The following is a 27,845-nucleotide window of genomic DNA, read 5'->3' as shown; positions in this document are numbered from 1 at the left end:
GTGAATGTGCTGAATTTTTAATTCTTTCCCATCTTTAACTAGATGTTAAATTCATGTGAATTTATTTTCATGTGGATTATTTTATTTGTTTTTTAAGGAATTACAGTGTCTTGAGTAGATTCTTTAGCAAGGATGGTTGGATAATACTCAAGTTTATAAATCCACCTCATTCTTTGTTGATTGTCAGCTAAATGGACAATTTCTGTAAAAACTGATGTAGTCAAGATTATGAAATCTCCAAAGAAATGTTGCTAGAAAAAAAATAAATCTGGAACTGCAAGTGCACACAAGCCTGTATTACTGGCTTTGCTGTTTCTTTACTGCAGTTAACTACAATTTTGTTTGTTAGCTTTGAAACTGTGAAAGCAAACTTTTACCAACCAGCCACACTGGCCACCTTCTTCACATGCTGTCAGTTCTCATGTGACACATACACCAAGTGCTGCAGCCCATCAGCTGATGTATGTTGGTGGTTGAAGGGCTCCAGAAAAGCTGATAGTATGAGAAAAAGCTTAGAAACTTAGATAGAGTTAATATTTTTATTTAATGAGAAATATTTTTAGGGAAATGTCCTTGTAACCGGGTGGCTAGATGGAGGCAGGACTCTTTTGACTAGCAGCATGCTGTGTTTCAGTGCCACTGCTAACCAGGCTCCTGTGTGTGTGTGTGTGTGCTTTGCAGATGAATCAGCAAATGGCTGGAATGAACCTCAGCAGTTCCAGCAACGTGATGGGCTTTGGCCAGCCCCCCAGCACAGCCGCAGGATGGACTGGAAGCTCCTCTGGCCAGACTCTCAGCACACAACTGTGGAAATGAAAGTTGCAATAGAAATCTTTCCCAGAACAGCCACCTAACATTCCTTGTTCAAATACATTTACTTTTGCTGTTCCTTCCATGTACATATATATTCTTTTTCTTTTTCCCCAGCTGTTCAGATTAAGGTTATAACTGACTGACCGTGTTGTGGTCTATATTGATTTAAATTTGATGTAGTGAAAGCAGATCAAATATATTTATACATCATTGGAAGCATTTTCATACAATGCATATGATTTCATAGACCATATTAAGAAGCTGCTTAACCACATACTGATTTTTTTCCCTCAAAATTCTAGATCAAATGTTTGCATATAAGGGATGTAGCTATCATGTTAGTAATATCCAAAAATATGAACCCCAACCCCCCAAAATTACCCAGTAATCCTGTAGAAGGTACTGTATGAACAAATGTTTAATCATATATAAATAGAATGTAAATGTATCACTGAGCAATGTTTTCTAGTGTATCAGACAAATTTTGTTTCATCATACATTTCACTGTGATGTTGTTATGGTGTGCATAACAGGGAATGTGGTTATTGAAAGAAAGATAAACCTGGATGTTACTGTAGTTCTACAAATCAATAGTTTATTCTTCTAAAGATGAGCATTTGATGCATTTGAGTTTCCTGTGGTAAAGTCTCTGACCTGGCTCAGGAGGCAGGCGCACAGTGTTAAAAGAGAACTGACAGCACAATATGCATTCAAGGTAACTCAGTGTGAACAGATATATTTTGTCTTGCAGAGAGATCCAGGTTTATGACAGTGATTGTGTTTACATTTTATGGTGCCTCGTAATGATAAAATGTTATTTCCCTATATTAAAAGGATAAATCCGTAAATGATTGTGGGTTTTTTATTTCATTATTGTATGACCTGTTTGACTGCTACTTTTAATGAAGTAAAATGTGTTCAGTTTGGAGGATCCATTTATACAGATATTTAGACCAACAGTTTGTGAGTTAAAATCAGTTTATAATTACACCATTAAGCTGGATAAATACAAAAAGTATATACATAAATAATGATTTTGAAAATACTCCATTGCAGCCATGTTTATGTATGTGGAAACAGCGTTAAAACAAAGGTAAGTGTCAGTTTATTAAGCTGAGAGTTCAGAAATGCATGCAGACAAGTTAGAACAAAGCACACCCACTTGATTTGCTTATTAGAGTCTCTGAAAGCTTCCTTTTGTTTCCACAGAAGTCTGTCAGGTCTCAGGCAGCAGCAGATGACCTTAGCTGTCCGGAGCGGAGCACGCGCTGGTGCGTCCATGGTCCTGCTCTTGCCGTGGGACTGTCCCCCGTCATACCTCAATGGTCACTGTGTCCAGGTGATACTTTGGCTCGTTAGCTAGATTCACCTTCTCTGTTCGGGTGTGCCATACAAGAACCTGGAAAACACCATGTGTGTCAGTAAAGTCATCTGCAGAGATGGAAGCTTTTCACAAAGTACAAACTACCATGTGTGTCAGTAAAGTCATCTGCAGAGATGACACGAAAGCTTTTCACAAAGTGTGGCAATCAGTACCTTTGTGCAGTTGTTTGCTTTTGGCTCCAGTTCCTCCACTGTTGTTATCTGTTTCAGAAAATCAGATTCTTGCATTCCTGGTTGAGAACCACGACGCTTGAATACAGCTTTGGGATGCGACAGGATCACTTGAAGACTCACAGCAAATCCTTGGAGAGAGGGAGACAGGGAAAAAGCTTGAGAAAAACCTTTAGGCCTTGCATTTTTGTGCAGTTATGCCTAGAAATCTCCCATGTTCTTTTTAAAAATGTGTAAATTTGATTATGTGGATAGATAATATTTGGTAGGTTTGTACATCCTACATTATATTGTTTTGTTTTGGTTTGCCCTTAAGATATGATCAGATTTTTTTTAATTGCACCATATTTTCAACATGTAAATCTTATTTTCCCATCATGTAGGTAATATGTGTTTTCTTGCCTGAAAAGTCAGGTATTGCTATAATCTTGGGTTATTCTTCCTTTCTACTTTTAATTAAGAAATAAAACTCAGTTATAAGTAAAATAAAATGTATGAAATTTATACTGTACAAACCATTCTACACTTCAAGGTGAGAGTCAGGAAAAAAGGTTAAAACATGTTACAACTGTGATATTTAGATAGCTTTAGCCTGTAGATTTTTAACAGCCTTGCTGAGGAAAGACAAGTCATACTAATGCTCTGCCTTGAGAATGACTTTCAGCACCAGGGGTCTGCCAGGCAGTCTCAGCAGGTCTCAGCGTGGCACAGCATGGCTCAAAGGATTTATTCAGTGTATACACCTCTCTGCAGTGCTTTTCTCTACTAACATGCACCAGGTTCCTTGAAGGGAGACTGCAAACTGAGAAATCACTGCTTTGAACAAACTCACCCTCTCTGAAGAAGCTCCCATGAATCTCTAATTTACCATTATTTTATAGAACTCTCCCATTTTCCTTCAGCAATGCTCAGTCATATGTATGCTTCTTTAACTATGACTCAAAAACTCAACTGATAGATTTGTAAAGAAAAATTACATTTGTAACTCCTTTTGTCTGATTGCCAAGCCTACCAAAGAAATCCTTTCTTCATAATTTCAGAGTGGTTCTAGCTGTCCCTTTATGACACAAATAGTAACACTTTTGACATGAGTTCTGGAAAGCTCCAAGAACATTTAATTCTAAAGCCACTACTAAAATTTTATCAGTTTAAAATTGAGCATAACTTTCTATAACTTAATGTAATTCTGACCCTCTTTTAATAGAAATGTCTTGCTGCTGTGTTTTCCTTGAAAGTATCTGTGACTTTTATGGGAGCCTTTTGAAGAGGAAAATGTAAGGAAGTAGTTACTATATCATCATGTAAAGAAAGGCACACTGAAACCACTTTATCATGGTCTTGCTTGTAGGAAGCAAAAGGAGACACCAGGAAGTTTGTTTTGTTTTCAGTAAGGATTTGGACCCTGATGAGGTCTATGGATTGGATGTAAACAGTCCCAGTTCACTGATGGACACAGAAGACACTTATACACTATATCTTTGATGTAGCTTTATACATCCTGTCCTGCCTGGGGTAGAGAATAGGTGTCTGCATGGACAGGGTCTGCATGGATGCACACCCTGCAGTGCAGTCTTGCTTTTCACTCCTTGTAGCCTGGCCACGATGGAGCACAAGGTGGGCTCTATCCCAGTGCTCTTGGTAGCCAAATGCAATAGTTGGGAAGAGCTGAGGGTGAGAGTTTAAACTCCCTCAGCTACAGACAATATGTACTTGCTGCACCTTGAAAGGGGACCAGAGACTTAGTACTGATGAACAAAACAGTCTGCTTCAGTTTAGTGGGTTTGGTTAGGTTCTGTTGGCCTTTTTTCCTCACATAAAACAAACAATAAATTTTGGATGCAACTGGCCTTTAATAATTTTGGTCTCAAAAAAAAAAAGATAATGGGAAGGCATTTTTGAACCCTGATCAGCTGTGTGAGCTGCTCTTTCTTTTTAAATATATTTAAGATTCAAGCTACCCATGCATAAAGAAGAAAATGAAGTAAACACCAAAATTAGTGTCCTAGATTTTAGTGCACAGAAATGATCTCACTCTAAGCAGAAGAGATGCAGATTTTCTGCTGTTTATCTTTACAGTGTCAGTGGGGCCAGTGTCCCAGGACCCATAGCCTGTACTTATCCATACATCAATTTCTCTTGTTGCAAGGCTTGCTCCTCTGCTGAGAAAATTGCATTGAGTTCTGAGGGTGGATTTTTCCTACATACAGATGTTCAAGTGGGCCATGGCCCCTGCATGTGACACATGCCCTTGCTACCATGCTATTGCAAATTGTCATTGTGAGGGTGCTGTGAAAACTATTGGTGCCATCAAAGTTAAATTATAAACTGAGTGTTGCAGGTGGCAAGGATGTGGGCTACTGTGCACTGACTGGCCTAAGGTTTGTTTCCTTGGTCAGGGCCCATGCCCTGTTAAAAGAATCCAATAATGCAGCAACTTTAGGAGGTAAAATAATCCAAGGAGACTTATTTCTTGGCTCTCTAGTTCTTCAGCTCTGCTTTATAACAGCTTTATTTTCACATGTAAGACATTTTGTGAGATGGATTTGAGAGCAAACCACTTTCTGGTGACAACTTTAAGTTGACTTTATCAGATGTGTCATTTTGGTATCAGAAATAGAAGAGACAGCTCAAGTTTTGACCAGACTGACACTAATTATTTCTCTCAGTAGATAATGATCCTGTGCTAATAGATGAAAAGACACTGTTGTTTTGAATTCTGTCACTTAACGGGATTTATCTGGGATTACTGTCTCCAGTGTAGCATAACTGAACAGTGCTTACATGCATGCAGTTATTTTACTTAGTCATTATTCCTACAAGGTCATACTGGGCTTAACTTCACATGAAATGCCACAAGACAATTTCATAGCTGGAGTGTGAAGAGGTGTTTTGGGGGTTTTTGGTGTTTAATGCAAGGTTATAAATTAAATCTAATTGGCTGAAGAGCCACCTAGATAGGAATTAATTTGTTGGAGGACAAGATACCTGGGAGACAGCAGATATTACATCTGTTCTTCTTTCAATGTAAGCTGTTTCTGTTAATTCACACCTTGACTTGTATTAGACCAATGGCTTCTGTTAAAAGGCAGAACTATTTTTCTTCATCATTCAAGTTAAACTTAAGCCAGGGTTTAAAGATTTTGTTGTCATGGGTCATGGCATTGCTTCCTGGATGTTCTAGGTAGGACAGTAGCTGAAGGCAAGTGAGAAACTTGAGTTCTGGAGTGTATAAATGCTAATGCTCAGTGCTGATGTTGGAACAGATGTGCTGGTTTCCACATAGATCAAGGTCCCACCTTTGGCTTGGGCTCTGTAGCTTTCAAGTTCTGTTCTCCCTGTGGTGTACTTTTTGGCTTGCAGTAAGGCAGAGATGTCTAACCAGGAGGTTTTGTAGTTAGGATCAAAGGCATCTGCTGATTAATTCACCATGAAAGAGGCACTTGATTATAAGCTCAATAAAACAGTATTTATCCTTGGATGGGAGGGGAGGTTGGTGTTTTGGTTTGGTTTTGGTGGGGGGTTTTGAGTGCTGGCTGCCATACCACTTAAAATTCTTTTGTTTGTGACTTCCAGCAGTGGCTCTTTCATATTCAATCAAAATATGCCATGTTTTGCAGTGCCATGAATACACTGGCATTTTGCTCAGGGAACCCTAAGCAATATGAGATGTACTGAAGATCTCATGACTACCGCAAAATATTAATAAAATACAATAAAAAAAGGTGGGTTGCTCAGGCCCTAGCAAAGGTGCCTAGGGCACAGTGGATGAGCTCTGGACCCAAAGTCCAAAATCTGCTGGCCCAGTGATTTACAGTCACATATTAATCTCTATGACTGAAGTAGCTCCTGGAATGCTAATGCAAAGCAAGCATCTGTCTTCTTGATCAGCCTTCACATTAGGAGAATCACAATCTAACATTTTTCTTGAGTGATCCAAAATTCTGGCAGTAAGGAACAGGCCAGAAATAAAACAACATTTAATATAGAAGACTTGAATTCAGATCCATACTAAATAACACAGTTTTTGCTTTCCACCTTCTCTCTCACTTTTCTTCCCCAAGGTAAGCAAGTCTGTGTCAAACTCTAGAATCCCCCTCGATTAAAAACTGAAGCAGAACTTTGGAAATACCAGAACTAATTTGTATGGTGTGTTGGTTGCCAGGCAAGAAACAACACAGGAAATGGGTACTTTGCTTTCTGAATCCACTTTAGCATTGGAGAACAGCAGTATCAGCCACGAATTTCTCAAAATAAATAACCAATGTTTAATGAACTGACCTAATGTGACTGCCATGAGCAAGTGTGTTTCAAAGAATCTGGGGAGGTTGGCCAGCTAGGGTCACTGAGCTGAGCCCAATGAAATCAGCAGGACCTGAATTTGGCCTTGTATTTTGCTGTCTAGAATAAGAATTTTATGTGCTTAAAGTCAAGGATGCGCTTCCTCTGAACAGCCACAAGTTAAATTGGTGATCCCAAACCTTTTAAGCCATCACTGTTCATACCCAGACTCATGATCAAATTCTTGTGAAAATCACTGTGAAAGATGGTTCACTAAACCAAATTGAGCCTCCTTACCAGTGCACGAGCACGAGCACAGAGCATTAACTGTAGACAGCGGATACATCTCCATATCAGTGTTACTGTATGCACCATGCTGTTTGCATGGCAGTATTTTTAACAGAGATCCTTGATCTTCCTTATGTGCAGCATTGGGTATAACCAAAGTTCCTTGTATATGGAAAAATGCCAGGAACAGACTAAGCATGGACTTAGGCTTGGTAGCAAGTCCCTGGACGTGTGCTGGGAAGTCAGGAGAGAAGGGCAAGGGTAGGAAACTGCATGTTGACACACATCCTGTAGCCTGCACCTGCTCAGACACCTATGGAGTTCTGGATTTGCAGTTCTGTTCTGTTTATGCCCCGACACTATTCTTCAGGGGAATGAAGATGCAAATTTCACATCATTTTTTAGCAGTCTAAACTGCATCCATTTCTTTCCTTGCTGAAATTAAAAATGAAATTCAATTTCTTCAGTATTTTTGAAGACTAATAAAAGTTCTCATGCAAAATAATAACTCTTTATTTGTGGTTGTGCATTAACTTCCTGTACTCTAAAAGTTTTGGGTTTTTTTTGTCTCTGTGACCCTCCCTTACATGACTTTGGTTAAAGCACAAGCAGGGAATGCTCCTAATGGACCTGCTTTTCCCTCATGCCAGTGATTTAGCCAGCATCTGCAAGGTAAACAGCTTAAGAACTTCCCATGTATATCTTCATGTCTGGGTTAGAGTCCCTTGGCTGATGTTTTGTAATGGCTTTCTGCCTGCAGCTGATGAATTATGGACCATGCTCTCACCTTTATAATGCCATCAGTAATCCCTTCTGGAGTCCAGTATCAATGTGTATCTGTAAATCCACAGGGACTGTTCAACTGCACAGCTGCAGCCCCTGACACACTGCATGGTTTTGGGCATCGAGTACCTGCTTTGCCCCTCAGGAATGCCTTTATGTGAACACCCAAATACTTATTTTTATGCCAGGTCATACTATTGAATTGAAATGCCTCTACAGTGCAGAAAAATTCACCTGATAACCTTTTTGTCTTTGAGGTGATAACAACCATTAGTGCTCCTTTATTTACTTTTTTTACTCTTTTTAACCAGTTGCCCAGTTGGCCTGTAAATACTGTACATATTTTTATCAATAATTTCAATTAATATAACATTTCTCTGTTAAGATGAGAAAGAACTGTACACTGTCCTTTTCCCTCTCTCAAAACATTGGGGTATCAGGATAAAAAAAAAAGTGACTATTTGCACCCTATTCTTGCCCTTGTGTTGTCACCTTAGTGTAACTCTCCAGTACCTTCTCAGTGATTTCTCATGGGCAGCTCCTCGCAGCACTGACTCCCTCACAGCAGTCAACAAACTCCAACTCTCTTCACAGCACAACCAACAAACTCCATCTCTCTTCTCACCCAGCTAACCCACTCTTCTATAGCACTCATCATTGTTGGACACAGCTGTGGCCTATTAAGGGCAGGCCTGTTCCTAATCTTTGGTGATCAGTACAGATGCAACTCCTCAGGTGTGAGACTACCTTCTGCACTATTCTCTTACATTCTTTCTCTCCACACCCTTGTATTCCTACTTTTCCCTCCTGTGTACAGAAGATGTCTAAGTGCAAATACCATATCATTTGCTGGGAAACTAGCTTCTGCTGTATCAGAAATTGGACCTGTGACCTGTGGTGATTCATGTGGCAGTTGTGAGTTTATACAAAAGATAGTCTAAGCATGGACTGTCAGCAAGACAGAGCTGTGTTGTGTGCAAACTTCACTGCAGAAGATTGATTAGATTCATTTTGAAGCTTTTCTGCCTTCTTCTACCAGGCAACAGCTGTCAGTGATTTTTCCCCTAAGCCCAGTGTTTCAAACTATATCCATCTACAGTTATCGCTGTCATTCCAAATAACCAATGCAACATGAATAAAGTAGCATTTTACAATATGAGGTCTAAGAAGGTCTGCAGTTAATGCTGCCTGGTTTAGATTGATGACAAAATGACAAGCAGGGACTCCTTGCAAGAATTGCTAGGAAGAATTAATATACAATTAACTTGTTTCAGACAGACAATTTATACAACATAAAAAGCCAAGTTGCCACATAAAAATACAAACAAATTAAAGTAAGTTCAGATACCACCAAGCAGCAAATTAATTAGACAAGGTGTACAAGCTTAGACTTCCAGCATAGTTAGTGTCAAAGGGCTGCACACTCTGCCAGCACTTCAGAAGTTTAAGAAGCTGCTTAAATTGCGAAATGGAAGCATTGATGTACCGTGAGCGAGCCTCACCTGCCATGTCGATGGCAAAGGGCCTGTCAGCTCTCCAGCCCGTGTACCAGCCGACCACTTTGCCGTTCTCCACCACGGGGCGCTCGTAGCGCCGGCCGCCCACCAGCCCCACGGGCCACACGGACACCTTGCGCGTCGTCCGCATCTGCAAGAGGCAGCACAGCATCACTGCCCGCCCCACGGCGCCCCTGCCAGGGCTCTGCACGCCCACAGCACTCGGCACCACTGGGAATTCAAAGGCACTTCTGGCTTACACACTGCAGCCCAAGAGCTGCGTGTGTGCCCCCATTTTCTGTGAAATCTCCAGCTCTGTAGTCCATAGGCATCTCAATTCTACTTTAAGTACCCTATTCATGATATCTTTTACACCAAGAGTTTTCAAAGCTGTGAAAAAATAGGGGGTTTTGTTCTTGTTTGTTTGGGTTTTCAAAGGCGTAGTAGACATTTTTTATCTGCAAGACTGCAGCATTCTGGCAGTGGGCTTATGTCTATAGATAGCGGAGATACTGTAGAAACCCAGTGAGAGAAAATATAATAATAATGATTAATACACAGTTCACAGGACAAGTACAATTAGTTTGGGACTTGTTAAAAATGCATTGAATGGAGGAAATGATGACACACAACTGTTTGTTTCCTACTGCAGCAGACCTGAGTTGCAGCTCAGATCTATTAAGGATTCATGAAAAAAGATTGCTAAGGTTTTTTTAACTTCTGTATTTTCCCTTTAAAAGCTCTGCTAAATTTCTGAAAAAGACAAAAAGCAGGCCAGGCAGGATGCTTATTATCACCAGCAGCAGTTTTTCCTAGTGATGTAAATTAACTAAATGCAAAACTGGAAGTGTGATCCTTATCTTGCATAGAAGAAGCCATAGGTATGAAAAAATTACTGTAGCGAGAAGTGTCCATGACTGGGAGTCACTTCAAGAAGGGCATTAAAGTGCTGGGGCATGTCCAGAGAAGGGCAGCAAAACTGGGGAAGGGTGTAGAAAGTGAGTCCTAGAAGGAGCAGCTGAGGGAGCTGGGGGTGCTTAGCCTGGAGGAAAGCAGGCTCAGGGGGACCTTATCACTCCACAACTGTCTGAAAGCAGGGTGGAGCCAGGTGGGGGTCAGCCTCTGCTCCCAGGTAACATTAGGAAAGAGCCCCAGGCTGTGCAAGAGAAGGTTCAGATTGGCATCAGCAAAAAATTCTTCACTGAAAGGGTTGTCAGGCATTGGAATGGGCTGCCCAGAGTAGTGATGAAGTGACCATCCCTGGAAGTGTTCAATAAACTGGATATGACACTTAGTGCTATGGTTTAATTGATGTGGTATTCAGGCAAAGGCTGGACTCAATCTTGGAGGTCTTTTCTAACAGTAAAGATTATGAGTCTGATTCAGTGGCTTCAGGTAACTGGTTCAGTGGTCCATTTTCTCCAGTAAACAGGAGATAATATGGCACAAACCCTGACACACTGCTCCCTGTGGGAAAATCAGACGGTCTGGCGTGAGAACTCGAGCAAGCGAGGGCACCGACACGGCGACTTGCACACCTTAACCACGCTGGTTCAAAAGCCACTGTTTTAACACTGTGCTCTAAATGTGGTTCTATTGAAACAAGTATTAAACTATTGCAGTGTAATGTGGGCTTAATTTGATCTATTCTAAAAACAGTCTCATCTTTTGTTGTAATTGAAACTTACTCCTTTGGGAAAGGTTATCCCTTTTTCCTTCCAAGCACTCTTCTCAGCAAAAACAAACACAGTTTTACATATCTGTAACTGCAGTCCCCTATTGATGGATGCTGAAGTAAAAGACAACCTTGGTTAAATATTAAACACTTCCCTCTCTCTCTGCCAAGGTGAAAGATTTATCATGCATATCATCAAGACTCACAGGAGTCACACCAGAAAAAAACAAAGACATCACGTCAGCATGGTTCACATTTCTAAGCTAAAAACATTAGCAGATTCTTAGAACTTTCACATAAAGTGTAAAATACATCTTTAAAAATCCACAAAAATGTAAGCACAGACAGAAGAGAGACATGCACCTTCTCTCCCTCCAATTATTTGTTTATCTTCAGATTTGTTTATCCAAAATTCCTCTCTTTCACCCTAAGAACTGTTGCAGCAAGCTAGAACACCTTACTCAGTGGCAGCAGCCCATAGTGCATAAGAGCAGGGTATGTATTCAGCTGGCAACATAGGGAATTCTTCTGGTAAGGATTGTCTCCAAGGCATTGCCTGGTTAATTGCCAGTGAGAGGCTGCCATGAATCTTTCTAAGGTTATTGATAAATGTATTTACCTGCAACTGTTCTCCCTGCTTATGTTTAACTTTCCAATCTCTCCCACTCCTCTGTGTAGGAAATGCAAAGTTAGCAATTTGGGTATAGACATCAACCAAAACTTCAACTCATGAAGATCTTTTAGCCCTGGTTTTAATGACACATCTCTTTTGCTTGTTTTGCTAACAGCACATTTATATTAACATCTAAACATACCAGACATGGACACAGAGAATCATCCTGTTGGGCATGTCTACACAGCACCATTCACCCAACTGTGCTACACCAGTAAATACCACAGGATAAACACACATGGTGCCATTAACACCTCCTGGAGGGTGTGGATACCTGAACAAATTATTAGTGTTCAGAATTGCAGTAATTTGGCTATCCTGTGCCAACTGTCTGTACCTAAACTCAGAATGCCACAAGACAAGGGCAGGCATTCTCTGCAGGAGAATGGCCAGAGCACGGTGCACCCCTGCCCTGCCTGTGGGCACAGTAAAAGTTTGGGCAGCTGTACTGCAAAATGAGCCAGGATACACAGGACTTCTGAACTGGGTCAATAGTGGCCTAAGCAACTATGCTGGCAGAACCAGATGGATTTACATCAATACTCCATGATACACAGTGTTTTGGAAAACCTTGTCAATGAAGAGCATCTCACTGACCTCATAAAACCAGCATGAAACGACCCAAGAAGTTTTAAACTAATAATCTTGGGTCAATCTCAGTGTCTATGAGTTATGTCAGTAAAGCCACCACATGTCAGATGCAAGTCACCCCTTACAGAGCTCCTACTTCTGTCCTTGGGTGACTTTATTCTTACAGGTTACGTTTTTGAAGAATAAAATAAGCAGGTGTCAAGAATACAGCAATTCCTTTAAGTAAAAGCTGAAAGAGCACATCTAGACCAGTATTTATGCTAATTCTGAAATACCTCACAGCCTTGGGATATGCTAGGCAGATGAAAGTAGGAATATTTCGTTTAATCTTCTGAGAATAGCATTACTGCAGTTAACATACTGATATGTGAAGGCTGTATTTATGTATGATGGGGAAAAAGCTATTATTTGGATTAAAAGGCCAGCTTGCACCTGGAATTTTATGCTGCTAATCATCAGGACACAAAAAAGTGATTCAAAAACATATTAAATCTGAATAACTTCAGTGCCGTGGGTTAAACAACTGCCAAAAATCCTAGGACTTACAGCTTCCTAAATGACTGTTCTATCTGTCATTGTAATGACAGCAGTAGCACAAGCTGTGTTAACACTCAGCATTGAAAGTCCTGGTAGCTTACAGGAATGGTATTCATCTTTCTTACACTTCACTCTCTGCAAGTCAAGCAGCTGCTCTGTCCTAGTTAGACTTGTGTAGCTGACGAGCAGAGAGGAGCCCACTGGCAGGATTCATCCTGCCCCACTTGGACAGCTCTCTCAGGGGAGAAGTGTTTTTGTCCTCTGTTCACTTTTTGAAAGGGGGTCTTGGGCATAGGAGGAGAGTGATGTACTGGATGGGGAAGATGGTAGAGCAAACCTGAATGAAGTAGGAGGGGGAGGAGAACTGGGAAGAAGTGGGCAAGGAAATGACCGGAGAGATGAGTAACAACTGACCAAAGAAATGCCAGTGAGGTGATGGGCATACAGCAGTAAATACAGTAACAACAGAGTAATCACTGAAGAATAGCAAGAGAAATGCAGGAAATTGAGCTGAGCAATAAAAGGCAGTGATAAAAGCATTGCTAAATTTAGCATCTCATTAGTCAATCAAGAAAAGCTGCGTAATGGGATGCGCTGGACTGATGGATAGGGAAGGTACCAAGCCAGTAACAAAATATAAAAGCCCAAGGGGAATGAAGGTAAATGACAGAGAAAAGGAAACATGGCTGTACTTCCTACAGTGAAAATGCTTCCAGACTGGAACAACCATCCTGCTATTTTTGCAGCATGATGTCAATGTGTTTCTGTTTGGGATTCACAGCCCTCTGCAAGGGCAAACCTGCTGCCACACCTTGTAAACCTTTTCCCCCATGTCATTTCAACCCCTGTGTGATTTGTGATCTCTCCTGGTCAGGCTACAGGTTCACATCCATGCTCACCATCCTACCCCACACCCCTGCCCATCCCAGTGATACTCCAGCAGATTTCTGTGCCAAATTCCGATTTATTACTACCAAAGACAGGCTCTAGAGCTCCTTCGCTACAACAATTCCTGGGTTAAAGCAGAAGCACAGCCAGGTTCCCTGTCAGTTCTCACACAGTTCTCTGCATCACTCATAGGCCATTTAAAGACAAATTCTGCTTCAACTAAACTTATGTAAGAGCCCTATGGCTCAGCCAGACAGCTCAGCCTGATGCTGTGCCTATTTACTGGGGCTTTGGACAGAGCTCCTGCCCCCACTTACCATCATTTCAAAGGAGGCACCAAGGCATAGAAAACCTGTGCCAGTGGCTTTTGTGTTCCGGGACTGGGATGCTTAGGGGTTAGGAACTTCAAAAGGCAAGTTTGTTGTTGGCAAATTTGACTGTGGAGGGTGTTCTCCATGGGAATGCTTATAGAAGGGATCTACAAATAAAAAAATTTCATTCCTTGATGTAGCCCCCTCTGCAGCTCTCACTGGTGATCTGCTTCACCATCCTCCCTGCTAGAAAGCTTTCTTTCCAAGCATCTGCTTTAAACCTCCTCTGCTGATTTGTACACAATCTACATTGCAGAGGGAGGATAGCTTAATTCACCCTTTTCTCCAGCAACATTTTATATATAAGGTACATGACTAATGTTTCTAAATTATACCAGCATCCTTGGGCACAAATGTCAATATTGCTTCCCTGCAGAAGAAAACTGTACCAAATTTAACTAAAGCAGTTTGCAGCCAATTTCTGTGGACTGGGCCAACTTCCAAAACATTTGCTACTCATTTTACTTCTGGGCCCTTCTATTTACTGGTTGCCTCATTCTACTCCCTATCATTCTACTGGATTGTGTTCACTGTACCTCTGAAGAGCTGCTGACCCCATGTAATTAATTTCCCAGCAACAGTATCAGTTTCACAGGTAAAACTGCTGCTGCCAGTGCAGAAACAGAGAGTACTTGGTAACCAAGCAAAAACCTGTTTCAAATAACCTTTTTTTTTCTCTTTTTGGTCACTGTTTCCTCTCGTTTTTAAGCTATTTCATTCTCTGCCAGCCTTTTCTAATCCAACCTCTTTAGCATAGGTATTACATGTCTAGGTGGAAGAAAAATGTCAGTGTGCATTTAAAATCTGTCATGTACTCCTAAATCATTTATATACTAGAAAGGTATTTAATGCACTGCTAACTCATATTTGGATCACTTTTTATTCTGAAGAAAATAACTAATGACTGCCAGCTAATATTTAAATCTGTCTAGACTATTGAATGTTTTTTTTAAGACTATTTAAAAAATCTCATTTTTCCAACCAGCTCCAAGAGAGACAAGAAAAGATTTTCATGTTTTCAAAGGTAAAGAGATTCACTTATACTACTTTTAAATCTTTTGCACAAATATATCTATTAAAAAATACACATAAGTTAGCTTAATACAGTGTATTAAAATTAGGACACTTATGTAAGTGTTATTGAAGGAACACTAACCCTTCCCTAGTCAAAGCTGGAATAAATAGTAAATTTATTTTTAAATTTAAATTTACCTCTTCTATAATGCATTTTTTGAGTTCCCCTCAAAATATTTTATAAAGATGATCACAGGAAAACTGAAGCCTGTGTGACATGCAATGCCTGCAAGTATTTCTGTTCTATTTTTAATAACAAAGAATTCTTTTTTTAGGCTACTGAAATGGCTGTTAAAAGCCATTAGAATATCTGCCACCTTCATACACACCTTTTGAGAGGGAAGGACAGGGACACAAGAAGATTCTTTCAGTCTGAATCTGTGGCTCTTTGAATCCTGAGCTACCTGCAAAGATTAACTCAGCTTAGGGAGAGCAGGATGAGCTCTGTCCTCTCATACCTGCTTTCCAGCTTCAACTCCACCATCATATTCAGGGCACTCTTGTGCAGAAACAGCTGCAGCAAATTGAATTCTGGCCCACAGCTCAGTGGGCAATAGGACTAACTGCAAAGCTGCCGAGGTTTGGGTTTGGTTTCTTTACCCCTTAGAAATAACAATTAGTGCTGTGATCTACTCTGAATTCCATACTGCAAGGCTGTATCCACATCACACCTTAGAGTGTGGATTCCTCTAAGGAGCCCCAGTCTGCAAATCCTCTCCTTGCACTGAGACAAGACAGTGGAATGTGCCACACTTGCACGCTCTAAGTATCCAGCAAACATTGCCAAGGAATTCTGGCATTGATGACCAGAAACCTGGGGGTGGCAGGGAGGGGGAACGTGGTTTTAGATATGAGCATTTTAATTTCAAATATATCTCCATTTAGGTGTCTGAACAAAACACAAACAAAAGTGTCAGAAATAACCTAGACAGGAATCTCTAAAACTCAGTGTGTTTTTGAATGCAGCAAGCTCACTTTCAGACAGATACTGAAGACTTTTACTCCTCTTCTTGTACTCCTCATGCTGCTCACCCCTCACCTGCAAAGGATTCAGGGCAGTCTGCTCAATCAACAGCAGAGTGGATCTCCAACACTAATTCCTCCAATTTGCACACATCCAAACATGGACCGTGGAAGTGATGGCCTTTGGCCAGCTACTCAACATATGGAAAGAGCAGAGAGAATGCCTGAGACACAGACACACAGGAATTCTGTGAAGAGTTAGGGGAAGTGGAACTTAGCTGTCTATCTTCACTTCCCAGTGCTTAGGCTAATCCTGTTTTTAAAATCTCTCTGTGAAGGTGGAATGCCAGTATTATCCAAGGTTTTTTCCCTCTGGAAGTTTAAAATGTGAAATCAGCAGTTGCTAGGCATCAGTCACAATATTACAATAACTTGCATTCAGGAATAAGATGAAGCACAAATGCACTAGAAACTATAAGAATCACTCCAAAACGAACAGCGTGTGGTAAAAAATAGAAGCTATGGTGAGTCATGCAGAAACATTTGTAAAACATCTTAAATATAACAGTTGGAATTTCAGGCCTCTCAGTGGCTTTTTTAAGAATGCAGGCTGACTTTAACTTAACAGGTATTTTCAGAAAGCAGACTTGTTTTTGAAGGAGAGATGCACAAGGACACCTCCAAATGAACAGAAAATACACAAATTATTTCTGAGGTTTCAATCCCAAAACAATAAATGACAAAATACAATATATCAGAACCACAGGCATTAAAGTAAAAGCATGATTTTTCACCTGACCACCACTACACTCTCAAGCAGAAAGAGTTGGGAATAACTTAAAAGCCACACCTCTACTCCTGGAAATACTTCTTCATTATTGCTGCATCTTTTTTAGTACTCTAAAGAATTTCACAATCATTGAACTGGTTGGTTCCTTCCCTGCAGCCTTTCCATGGAAGGTGAACCTTTCCTAACAAAATGCTAACTGAGCCAATGCTGTAGCAGCAGAAAGACAAACCAGGCTCTCCACCTTATTCTAGAAAGGACAACTAAAACTGTTTAGACCCTGCCCAGTTCAACTTTGAGGACATGGTTTCACCAGTCAAAAACTGACCTGTCCACCACATGCCATCCTAGGTCTTAGGAAAAAAGATAATTATAAACAGCAGCCAAGGGCTCCAGATTTACTACAGCAAGGGGACATTTTCCAGACTACTGTAAGCTGGGGTGTTTTCCTGATTTCCATGAAACACACTTAGCCTAGGTCTACTGGGCCCAGCTCACTCCACATCAAATATAAAGTACTCATTGCTATAAGCACCAGGCAGAAGTACTTTGGACAGAGATTAGAATTTCTTCATCAAAAGCTCTCAGAAGTATCCCATGGCATTCCATGTCAAAGCATGCTCCTGTTTGATCATGGCCTCATGGTTTATACACTACAGCTCACAGGAAAGCTTTTGCTGATCTTGCTTTGTTAAAAGGCTCTATCTCCTGTAAGGACGCCAGGGAAACCCACAGCAAAGGAGCTTCTTCAAACCCAATCCTTGAGGACGTGTAGTTCCCTTGCTCGCCTTCTGCTCTGCAGTCCTGTTGTTTGACCTCTGAGCAAAACATTTCCCTAACACAAATGTTCCTCTCCTGCTGGCTTTACAGTCCTAACCAGCCTTGCTTCTCATCTCCCTGAGGCCCCACTGCTGCCCCTGGAGCCAGCTTTGACCCAGCAGCAATCCATCACAAAAGGACAGACCTGTGTCCCATAAAGCACCAGATGCACACTGCACACACCTGCCTGCACACAGTGCTGCTGGCACTGGGGGCCTGCACACCCCTGTGTGACATGCTGAAAGTCACACAGCTCACAGGATGCTGCTTGGATGAGAGCTCAGAGCTCCTGTCTCATCCTACATTTAAACTTCTCCCTCTTAGTGAGCAGACTACAGTTTATCAGACCTCCTTAGGGAAAGCAACTGCTGGTCTGGAGAATTGTTCCTGGCAGGGAAACAAACTGAAAAAACTCCCTCTCAGGTATAGTTACCACCATTTTCATAACAGGAATTACTACCAGACTTCATCTGCAAACAATGCATTCTGAAGCTGTTCTCTTCATGCTTGGAGAAGACAAGTATAATTTACGTTCATAAATCAATCAACTCCTGAAGGGCACATCAGGATTTACCACAGAGCTGTCAAGCCAGAATCCATGAATACTTAGATTTTCTTTTATCGAGTCAAGAAGCAACCAGCCCTCTAGCAGTGCCTCGACTGCAAAATCAGGCTCCTGGCTCACTCTAAATGCAACCTCCCACACGTAAAGGCGCCTCCCGTTGGCAAGACCTGCCAATGGACTCTGCCAGGTCGGGAAGGCATTCCCCGTGTCAGTGCCAACAGCTCCTCAGTGACCCCAAAAACAGCCACAGCAACTCACAGCGGCAACTGAAGCAAAAGCTCCTTCTCTGCTTCTGTAACTGAGCGTTCCCAGCTCCCCATTTCTCAGGGAAAACTCATTCATGCATGTGTGCCTGCCTGTGAACACAAGGCTCAGGACAAACAGCTCTTTCCCAGCAGCTCAAGGCAGGGGAAAGGGAAGCCTTAGGGTTGCAGAGGTTCTTGCTGGAGGTTACAATCCTTGTTAGCAAGAGGAAACACAGGTTGCCTGTTGTGCTTGCAGTTCTCAAGGTTAACCCTTCAGACAGCTTTATCCCTTCATTTTCCTGCATTTCCTAGCTAATTAGAGGGGTAATTTGTACCTTTCTGTTTCATGATTCACAGCAATTAGTAGAATAATGATAGACATTTTAAAAGAATAAATGTGACCAGACTCCTTTTCAATAGCTGTGGAGCACTCAAGAGAAACGCCAGCTAATACTGTTCCTTCAGTTTGTCCCTAGCGTTGATACTCAACAACAAAAAAACCAAACAAACAGTAGATATTTGCCAAATATCTTTTGTCCCACATTTCTCATTGTGCCGAAGTGTATTTTCTGTTTCTGTTAACAGACTCCCTAAGATTCAGTCAAATTAACCTTATTTCTACAAATACACGTGAGCACTCCCATAACATCAAAGAGGGGAATGTGAAATTACTCTGCATTATTATGCACTGAGCACAGCTATGAGAATTTTTAAAAAATCAATTGCAGCAAAGGTTTAGCCTCGAGGCAAAGGTCCTTAAATTAGCAGCTTCAATGCTGAAAGCCAAGGGGGCAAAAGAAGTAGGGCATCCCTGCTGAATGGGGAGCCTGCACCTGCCCACACACTGGAAATGGAAAGGGATGCATTGTGAACCTAAACACAAACGACCGTAAGCATTTCTAAACCAGCTTTCCCTAAGGAGTTGCATGTGCTTCACATTTCTGTGTATCACGTTCACTTTAACTCGGGGCTCGCAGGGGAGCAGCCAGCGGCAGGGGAGGGGTGCGCACTCGAACGACAGCCCTGCCCACCGGCAGGACACACAGACACAGCACGCCTCAAGTCCTCTGCTGCCAACTTACTTTGCTGCTTCCCTCCCTCATTTCCCTGCCAAGGTTACTCTCCCGGCTGTCACAGAAGATGTACATGATCTTTCTTCTACTCTTCTATGTCCACTTCTTAAACGCCCTCCTTCCTGCCGGGGGAGCCCAGAAAGAAAGCTGGATCTCCTCTGCCCCGAGCGCTTGCCAGTTCCCACCAAAATGAAACAAAGCCCTTCAGCAAAGGGAGGCAATGAAGACAAAACCAGGTCCCTTCACAAAAGAGACTCCTGAAAGGGCGTTCAGTCGTTACACAAGCGATTTGCTGCTTTTAAGAGCGAAAGGCTTCAGAAAGGCAACTCCAGTGAAGAAGCCTGCTCTGGCTGAATTCATTAGCGCCAAGGAAAAAACTGTGAAGGATGGCGACTCCTGATGCGAGTTTGCCCTACAGGGAGAGGGATGCAACCTGAAAATAACAAACCAAGGAGCACTTTTCAACACAGTTTTGACAAAACACACAGGATCCCTTATATAAACCTTAAACTTGCCTCGCTCGGCAGCAAAGTGAGAAAACAGCAGCAAAAAGTTGGGGGATTATGGAGAGGAGGTACAAGAAACCTAACCAAGAGCGCGGTGGTCACTCAGAGGCAGCCCCGGGGAGTCCGGGTGAGGGACGGGCACCGCAAGGTCTCCGGGCGGGCTCGACTCCCCCGTGCGCGGAGTTTTTGGATAAGGGACACCGAGTCCGCCGCAAAGCGGGGATGGGGAGCAGCCCGGCGCGGGAGCCTGAGGAGGGGGAACGGCAGGAGCCAGAGGGGAGGCGGGAGCGGCGGGGAGCGGGGATGGGGACGCGACGGAGCGTGGCGGCCGAGCGCGCCCCCCCGTCCCGCACGCACCTCCTGGAACAGCTCCAGGCTGTAGGTGTTGTCGTCGTCGGCGAAGAAGAGCACCCCGGGCTGCGGGGGCGGCAGGTGCTGGTGCCGCTGCCGCAGCCAGGCCAGGCCGGCGTTGCGCTGCTCGGTGGCGCGGGGCAGCCCCGGGCGCTTGTAGCGGCGCGGCGTGGGGACGTGCAGGTGCGTGCAGGGCAGCCCGGCGCCCGCCACGAAGCGGGTCACCAGCTCGCTGCGCGCCGCCGCGTCCTCCACCAGGATCCAGTGGAGCCGCGACACCTGCCGGAAGGTGTTGGCCAGGCGGGTGAGCTCGGCCTTCTGCACCGGGCGGCTGTAGGTGGGCGTGATGGCATAGATGGTGGGCAGCGCGGCCTCGGGCCGCCGCCGCGGGGCGGGCGGCCGCGCCCCGCCGCTACCGCCCTCGGCCCCGCCGCGGGGGGACAGCGCGGGCAGCGGCGCCCGGCTGCTGTCGATGTCCAGCACGATGATGACGATGAGCACCCAGGGCAGCAGCAGGAGGAAGCGGCTGAAGAGCAGGGACTTCATGCTGCCCCCGGCGCCCTCCCGCCGCGCCGCCGCTCAGCGCCGCCCCATAGACGGGCGCGGCGGGGCTGCCCCACCGCGCTGCTCCGCGGGGCGCCGGGCGGCGGCGGCGGCGGCCGGGGCGGGGGGCAGGCGCTCCCTCCCTCCCTCCTTCCTTCCCTCCCGCGGGCGCGGGGGCCGCCGGCGGGGCGGGTCGGGTCGGGAGCCCCGCGGTGCCTGCGGCAGCCCCGCGGGACAGCTGCCGGCCCCGCTCCCGCCGCTCCTCTATTCCAGCGGCCGCCCGTCCTCCTCCTCCTCTTCCTCCTCCCGCTTCGCCCTCGGCATCGCCGGACGGGGGCTCGGCGGGGGGCTCTGGGGAGCCGCTCCTTCTCCTCCGCTTCCCCGGGCGGCTCTGGCGGTGCGCGGGGGCGTGGAGGGGAGGGAGGGAGGGCGGGCGGGGAGGCGGGAGGGAGGGTCCCTGCGGGCGGGGGCTCCCGCCCCGCCCCGCTCCGGCTGCCGGCCGCGGGCAGGGAGCGGCGGCTCGGGGAGCTCCGCGCTCGGCGTCCGCGGGGACGGGAACTGGGGTGGCCACGGGGTGCTGCCTCTCTCCGCGGCGGGCGACAACTTCGGCCGGCGGCCGGGACGCCTTCCCCGGGCCAGCGCCGGCCGGCCGGCCGACGGGCAGGGCAGGGTGGGCGGACGGGTCCGTGCCCGAGCATTTACCCCTCGGAGGGCCGGGGAGCCGCTCGCTTCGTCCCTGCTTCGGTTTGGTTTTTGGGTTTTTTCCTACGTCGGCCGAAGTAAGAAGTTGTAAATAAGGCGGCGGTTTGCCGCAGCTCCCCTCGGTGCCCCGCAGTCGGTGTCGCCTCCCGCTCCGCAGCTCCGCGTTGTTCGGGCGTGCAGCTTCCCCGGAGATCACACGGAATTGAGAGCTCCTTCTTAAAGAGCATACCTATATCAGAGTTTCGTAATAATCTGCCTGTCTTTATTTTGAGGAAAAGGCATTCATCAGGTGCTGCAACACACATGAAGTGCACAATCTAAAACCTCTCACAAATCCCTTCCTCACAGGGAAGTTTCCGATGCATTTTTCAACACTCCCTGCTGTCATAACTAAACACTTCCTTACAGCTTGAATTATGCTTTTAAAACTTCATGCTGCATAAGAACACAGAAGCACAGCAGTAGAGTTTGCAAATTACTGAGTTCTCCACGATTCTCTGATTAAAACGTAGAGACCGATTGATGTTCTCCCTGGCTTCTGAGCTATTTGAGATAAGAAATAGAATGATTCGTCACTGATACTTTGATTTTTGGTAGGAATAGCATGGCTTGCAGAAATGGGGGATGCCTGCACACCAGCCCCCTGGGCTTACACCACTGCTTTCTTTCCTTTCTTTTGTTTTGTATTCAGCCTTCACATTTGCATGTGTGTAACAAATGTAGATAACGTGGACACTCTATCCATCATTCATATCTATCCCCAATCGATTTGTTATTCAAAAGGACACGCACACAGAGGACATCGATCTGATGTAATGTAAGCTGAAATTCATGAGAAAGTGAGGGCGACATCTGCCCTGGCACTGAACATCTGAACGAAGAAACATCTGTAGCAAAGAGATAATTAGAGTTAGCATGTTTGGTGGAGGAGTGGAAGGGTTATTATTTGATTAATGAAATAATATGGAGGAATGGAGCAAGCATAAATAGTTCAATATATTCAGATCAAGAACATCTCAGACACAAAATTACAGTTGCCTGGTTTATGCTGGTGCTGTTTATCCATAGGATGATCACCTAAACTGTGTCTTTCCAGTGACTGAGCACACCATTCTTTTCTCATTTCCAGTACAATTCTATTTACAGAGATAATTTGTTCAAATAATGCAAACATGTGTATCAAAGCAGCATACCAAGAAGATATTGCTTGGTATCATTTGCAAGTCAGCAATCACTTGGAGAAGTTAATTCTAAGCTTGCCCTTCTAGATGCTCTATGATACTATGTCAGGATTCTTAAAAACTTATTGGGACAGAACCTAGAAACTAAGGGTTACAAATGAATGTATTTAACTGGCATTCTTTATATCCAAGCATATGAAAATATTTTTTTAAATACTGTTTTTCCCTTTATATTACCTTTCATCCAAAAATGTTATCTTTAGTTAACTTGTCTGTAGTATTCAGAGCCTATAGAGCATACTTAATAGTTTATGGCTGTAAGACCTTAGGAAAAGCAGCAATAAGAATAGCTGAACGTAATTGCTGCAGTTTGGGAAGGAGCACAAACAGTGAGCACCAGGGAGGTATCCCGATGAACTGTGATCTTCCATCTCTTTAATTGTATTCCTCAAAGCTGGCAACTCTGTTTCTCTGTGCTTGCTAACAAATGCTGCCTTTACTCCTACCGCGGCTGCTGTAACAGCAATATGAGACACGTGGTTATTTGATAACAAATCACAACGATTTCATTTTCCCCTCAGAACCATTGTAACACTTTCAGGTGCCACAGAACAGGCTCAGAGGTCATGAACCAGATGCATCGGGTGTGATACCAAATAATGCAGCAGCCTTTTCCCGTTAGCTTCACGTGCAGATTATTTCAGATGGAATGGTAAAAGATAACAAAGGCACTACATACAAGCCAACTGCTACTTATTAAATTGCTGCTTCTTGATAAGCAAGGCAGAATGTTCTTCCTCTAGAAACTGGAAGATGCCAGTCAAATTACCACTCCATTTGTGGGGGCAAACTGTATACGGAGATACTTTTTTCAGCTGAACACCTTAGCACTGGTTATTATAAAAATTGTCACATTTGATTTGAGGCCTCAGGTGCAACTCTGAAACAAAGGACGAGTTTCTAACTTGTGATGGATGGTACCAATCACTGTGTGACTCAGGCTGTTCCTATGGTTTCACACATAGCATGCAGCACAGTGCATATTCCAGGTACTATCAGAGTGTGTGGGCAGGCATTTCTCTTTAGGATCTGGTCCAGAATTGTTTGTTTGCAGTAGTTTATGGTTTGGGTCATCTATTATGGTGTTGTGATTGCTGCCTCCATTCTCCAAAGATTTTTTTCAGAGATGTGTCGAGACTTGGCATCCAATTTTTCATTTGTTTTCAAAAAAACCTACTTCATTTTCTTGTGCTTCTTACCAGCAGAGGATGCGTGACTCTGGCAGGAGAATGCTTAACACAGTCCTAGAGAGCAGCCTGTGTGTGCAAGTGTGCATATGCACACCCATACTAAAGAAATCCCATCCCTAGGAACGCTCTCCACAGGCCCACTGAGGCTTCCTGTTCCAAACAGGAGCACACAGCAGCTGCTGGCTGGATGCAGTCACAGGGGTTGTGTAATGCTAGTGTGCAATGTTGTGCCCTGGCTCCTTCCTTCTTCATTGCTTTCAGTCTTTCCAGTGTCTGTAGAAAAGAATAGGTGTGGCAGGAGAGTTGCCTTAGCTGTGCAATAGAGGTACTGTTCCATCATTCTTAAAACAATTCAGATTTTTTTTGCCTTTCTCCCCCTCCTGAGTCAGGGTCACCCACCCACCAGGCAGCTCTGGGTAGGGACTTCTGCTGCACCCCCATGCAGCCTCTCATCTGGGCATGCCTGGCAAGGGACAAGCTGGCCAAGCCTATTGCTTGCTCCATTTGAATTTCCCCAGTTTCTGAACATTAGGATTTGCTAAAGCTAGGTACATTTAAACTGTGTTGTTTGGTTTTTTTCCCCCCCCAGTTATTGGAAAGTTGGTCTGAGTTATACGATAGCATTTGAAATAAAGTTATTAAAATTTATTGTTTCATAGGTTCTGCAGCTGATGGAACCATTACAGTCCCATGGGAAGCAGAAGCAAAATCAGTTGGATAAACATATAAAAATGTGCAATTATTTTTAACTAGTGGATGAAACACCGGAGAGAAATAGTTTCTATTTCACGTGGCTGTAATTGAATAGATTAAACCCAAGGATGGTTCATTTCTTTGGGCTGTTTGATATTTTCCTTTCAAAACCAGTGACTGGTGGTGACTGGAGGTGGGTAATTAGTTCTGGCATGCAAAGGGGGCTCATCGACCTGGCTCCTGTGATGGGTAAATCCAGCTGCCAGGTGACTCAAATCACAGCAGGCAAAAGAGTAGCCTGCCTGTCTGAATGAAATATGGGCAGTGTAGTTTCTAATGTTTGCAGTTACACCTTTTGGCATTGCTCAGTCAATCAAAATGTGTAATTAGCCAAAAAAAAGGGCATTGAGGCTGCATCCCACAGGAGTGTCAGAAAACATCCACTGTGCACTACACACTGAAGTGCACAAGCCTGATCTCAGTGGAGTCACAGTGTATCCAGGGATTCAAATGAGAACAGATTTATTACACCTTAGTGAGGGCCCAAAAGACCAGTGTGTAAGCCAGGCATCCTACTGAGAAGGTGATGTTCTGCCATCTGACAGGCACAGACAACCACTCCGAGTCTCTGCACAGAGGTATCTTGGCATCAGCAAGGGGCAAAAAAGGTACAAGGAAATGAAGCTGCAGCACAGAATACAGCAAAAGCACAATCTCTTCTGTCCTCTTCTGCTCCTTTACTTTTATTTCAGCCTCATTAGATCACCTAACAGTTTTTCTAAGAAAGCACATTTTCCTATACTATCCAGCTATGGGAGCCCCTGAGAAGTTTAATCATCCAGCTCAGCAGAGAAAGCCCCACACCCTCACACAGGACACTGTGTGTCAGAAAACACAGGCTATGGAGACTGGGCTGGACTTGCTAAAATAATGTATGAGGGGTCTGTGCTGCTCCAGAGACAGGAAACCAGCTGCCCAAGCTGACAGTGAGAGAGGAGATTGCATGTTTATCTATGCACGTAGGCCATTTTGAAATAATTTTCTCTAGTTCTTTGTTCCTTTTCCTAATAAGCCAACTTGTTTATCACTATAGCAACCAGTGACAGATTCCTGGAAAGAAGAGCTGCAAATGCCCATTTGGACCTCTATGGTCACAGGTGGTTGGTAGGAGCAAGGTGTCACACCTGCCCCCCAGAGCTCTGAAATGCCGTGCAGGGAAAGAGCAGGGTGAGGCAGGTGTGACAGGGTGTGACACAGTGGGAGGGGGATGTGCACAGTGAACAGGGCTAAGCACAGCTCAATGGAAGCCATCACAAGCCTAAAGATTTTTGTTTTAAATGAAAATAAACCTGTTATACACAAGGCAAAGTTTGAAGTGCAGAACCAAATCCTGAACTGGAAAGATTCAATTATTTCAATTATCCTTCTGTGCCATGGGCTCTGGTGATGAGGACTGGAAGAGGTGGGAAATGCATGTACAAACAACCTGCTCAGAGGAGGTCGTGCAGGATGGGTATGGATGGAAATCAACACTCTCACCAAACATCTGCTGACAGCAAACACATCTGAAACCTGCAGCAGTGACCTTCTTGCTGGCACTGAGCCACATTCCAGGTGACATCTCACAACTACAGCATTTGTTCAAGGGGCAAAGGTTTGTGGGGCTGAGAAAAATCTGGTGTCCAGAGACAACCCTCAGGGGCAACACAGTTGCACAAAAATGAAAGTGTTTCTTTGCTTATCTACCTAGAAAAATTCATACACAACCCATTCCACCAAATTTCCCTCCCTCTCCCCCCCCCACCCCCCACCCCTGCCCCATTTACAGGAATGTTGGCAGAAATGCAGAAATGCAAACTCTTCATCTTCTTTTAAATCTGCCTTTTTGGATAATATTGAAGAGGACCATTCCTATGCTGTTTGCCTGCCCCTCCCCTGTGTTCACTTAACTCATATCAGAAGCCTCTGAGCTCTCCTTATGTTCTGGTACCTACTCAGTTTGCTTATATTTTGAGTAGGCCCTGAGTATGAAGAGATGAACATTAAAAGCTGTATGTTTGAAAAAGGCTACTTGACCCTTGGTCTTCATATGGAGAGGGTTGATTTTTTTATTCTTTTTTTTTTTTTTTATATAATGTTGTATTAATGAGGTAATGTTGTTGTAGCACCAGTGTCCTACTGAATGCCAAAGGAGCTTTTAAGGAGACATATCTTCTAGTAGACCACATGATACAGTAAAAAAGAACCCAAGCAGATGAGTGTTCAGGCATACAAATTTTTCTTTGGGTCTCAAAGAGCCCTCAAAAAAAAAAAGCCCTCAAAAGACAAACAGTTTCCAGATACTTTATGGAATTACTCCTCATGAAGAAAATGTTTTCTTTGACAGTGTTGGGATTTTTTTCTAAGGACCTCAAGCTGATGATTTGTGTTTTGGCTTGGTTTGGCTTGGTTTAGTTTGTTTTTTGTCCTTGAGAAGTCAAAGATTCTGTTCCAGTTTCTCTTGAAATCATAAAGGAACCTCCCACCTCTTTATGTTTCAGATCTGCTTGAGGCTTTATTGACAGAATGAATAGTTTTGGCATAACCAGGCATGGACTTAAACCAGCACTGCCAGATGCAATCAAGCTTCTCAGCAAGCATGATTCTCCCTACCTGAAGACTAAATCAATGCTGTGTGAATCTGTTATCTTCCATCTCACTGCTCAAAACCGGATCTGGGCTGACAGCAGGAACACTGAGACAGCTTGCAATCACCATGGTAAGTGGGTATTATATGACAAGGCTTGCAAACTCTCTTGCAAGTCAGCTGGGTGACACCTCATATTGTGAACCTGCAGATAGGAAAGTTTCTTGTCTTGGTTAGATTTCACAACATAATATTTAATTCTGTGTTGGCCCTTACTATACAAAGCATACTATACAAAAATGACTGGCTGACACTGCTCTGATTTTACATAAAGATGTATTTTGAAAATGGTGCTGAAGATGTATCTCTGAGGTAATAAGTGGTTTATGGCATCTCTGAGTGATTTATGGCACTGTAGTGTTTGAGCAGTTGGACACTGTCACATCATTTCAAAGACCTAGGGCATACACCTGCCTCCCCAAACCTGAAGTTTGGGGAGCTAGTTGGCAAAACTGGAGAT

At 43.9% G+C, this 27,845-nt stretch overlaps 2 protein-coding genes across 3 annotated transcripts in view; one reads left to right on the top strand and one right to left on the bottom strand.

Moving 5' to 3' along the window:
• Positions 1-1,661, top strand: part of SMAP1 (small ArfGAP 1) — an 87,428-nt gene extending 85,767 nt beyond the window's left edge. For both annotated transcript variants that reach the window (XM_066547450.1, XM_066547449.1), the window contains exon 11: positions 682-1,661. In XM_066547450.1, coding sequence (XP_066403547.1) covers positions 682-816 — 135 coding nt within the window. In that variant the 3' untranslated portion in view covers positions 817-1,661. The remainder of the gene's footprint in view (positions 1-681) is intronic.
• On the bottom strand, positions 1,387-20,950 carry B3GAT2 (beta-1,3-glucuronyltransferase 2). Its single transcript, XM_066547451.1, has 4 exons — positions 20,337-20,950; positions 9,219-9,363; positions 2,350-2,498; positions 1,387-2,212 (listed from the first exon to the last, which is right to left on the bottom strand). The coding sequence occupies exons 1-4, from the start codon at positions 20,874-20,876 to the stop codon at positions 2,126-2,128; spliced, it is 921 nt and encodes a 306-aa protein (XP_066403548.1). The 5' UTR covers positions 20,877-20,950; the 3' UTR covers positions 1,387-2,125.
• Between the last annotated feature and the right edge of the window lie 6,895 nt (positions 20,951-27,845).

This window comes from Molothrus aeneus, chromosome 3 (assembly GCF_037042795.1).
Source record: "Molothrus aeneus isolate 106 chromosome 3, BPBGC_Maene_1.0, whole genome shotgun sequence".
In the NCBI taxonomy this organism is placed as follows: Eukaryota; Metazoa; Chordata; class Aves; order Passeriformes; family Icteridae; genus Molothrus; species Molothrus aeneus.
The sequence above is the reverse complement of the archived record's forward strand: the minus strand, read 5'-3'. Positions and strand labels throughout refer to the sequence as shown.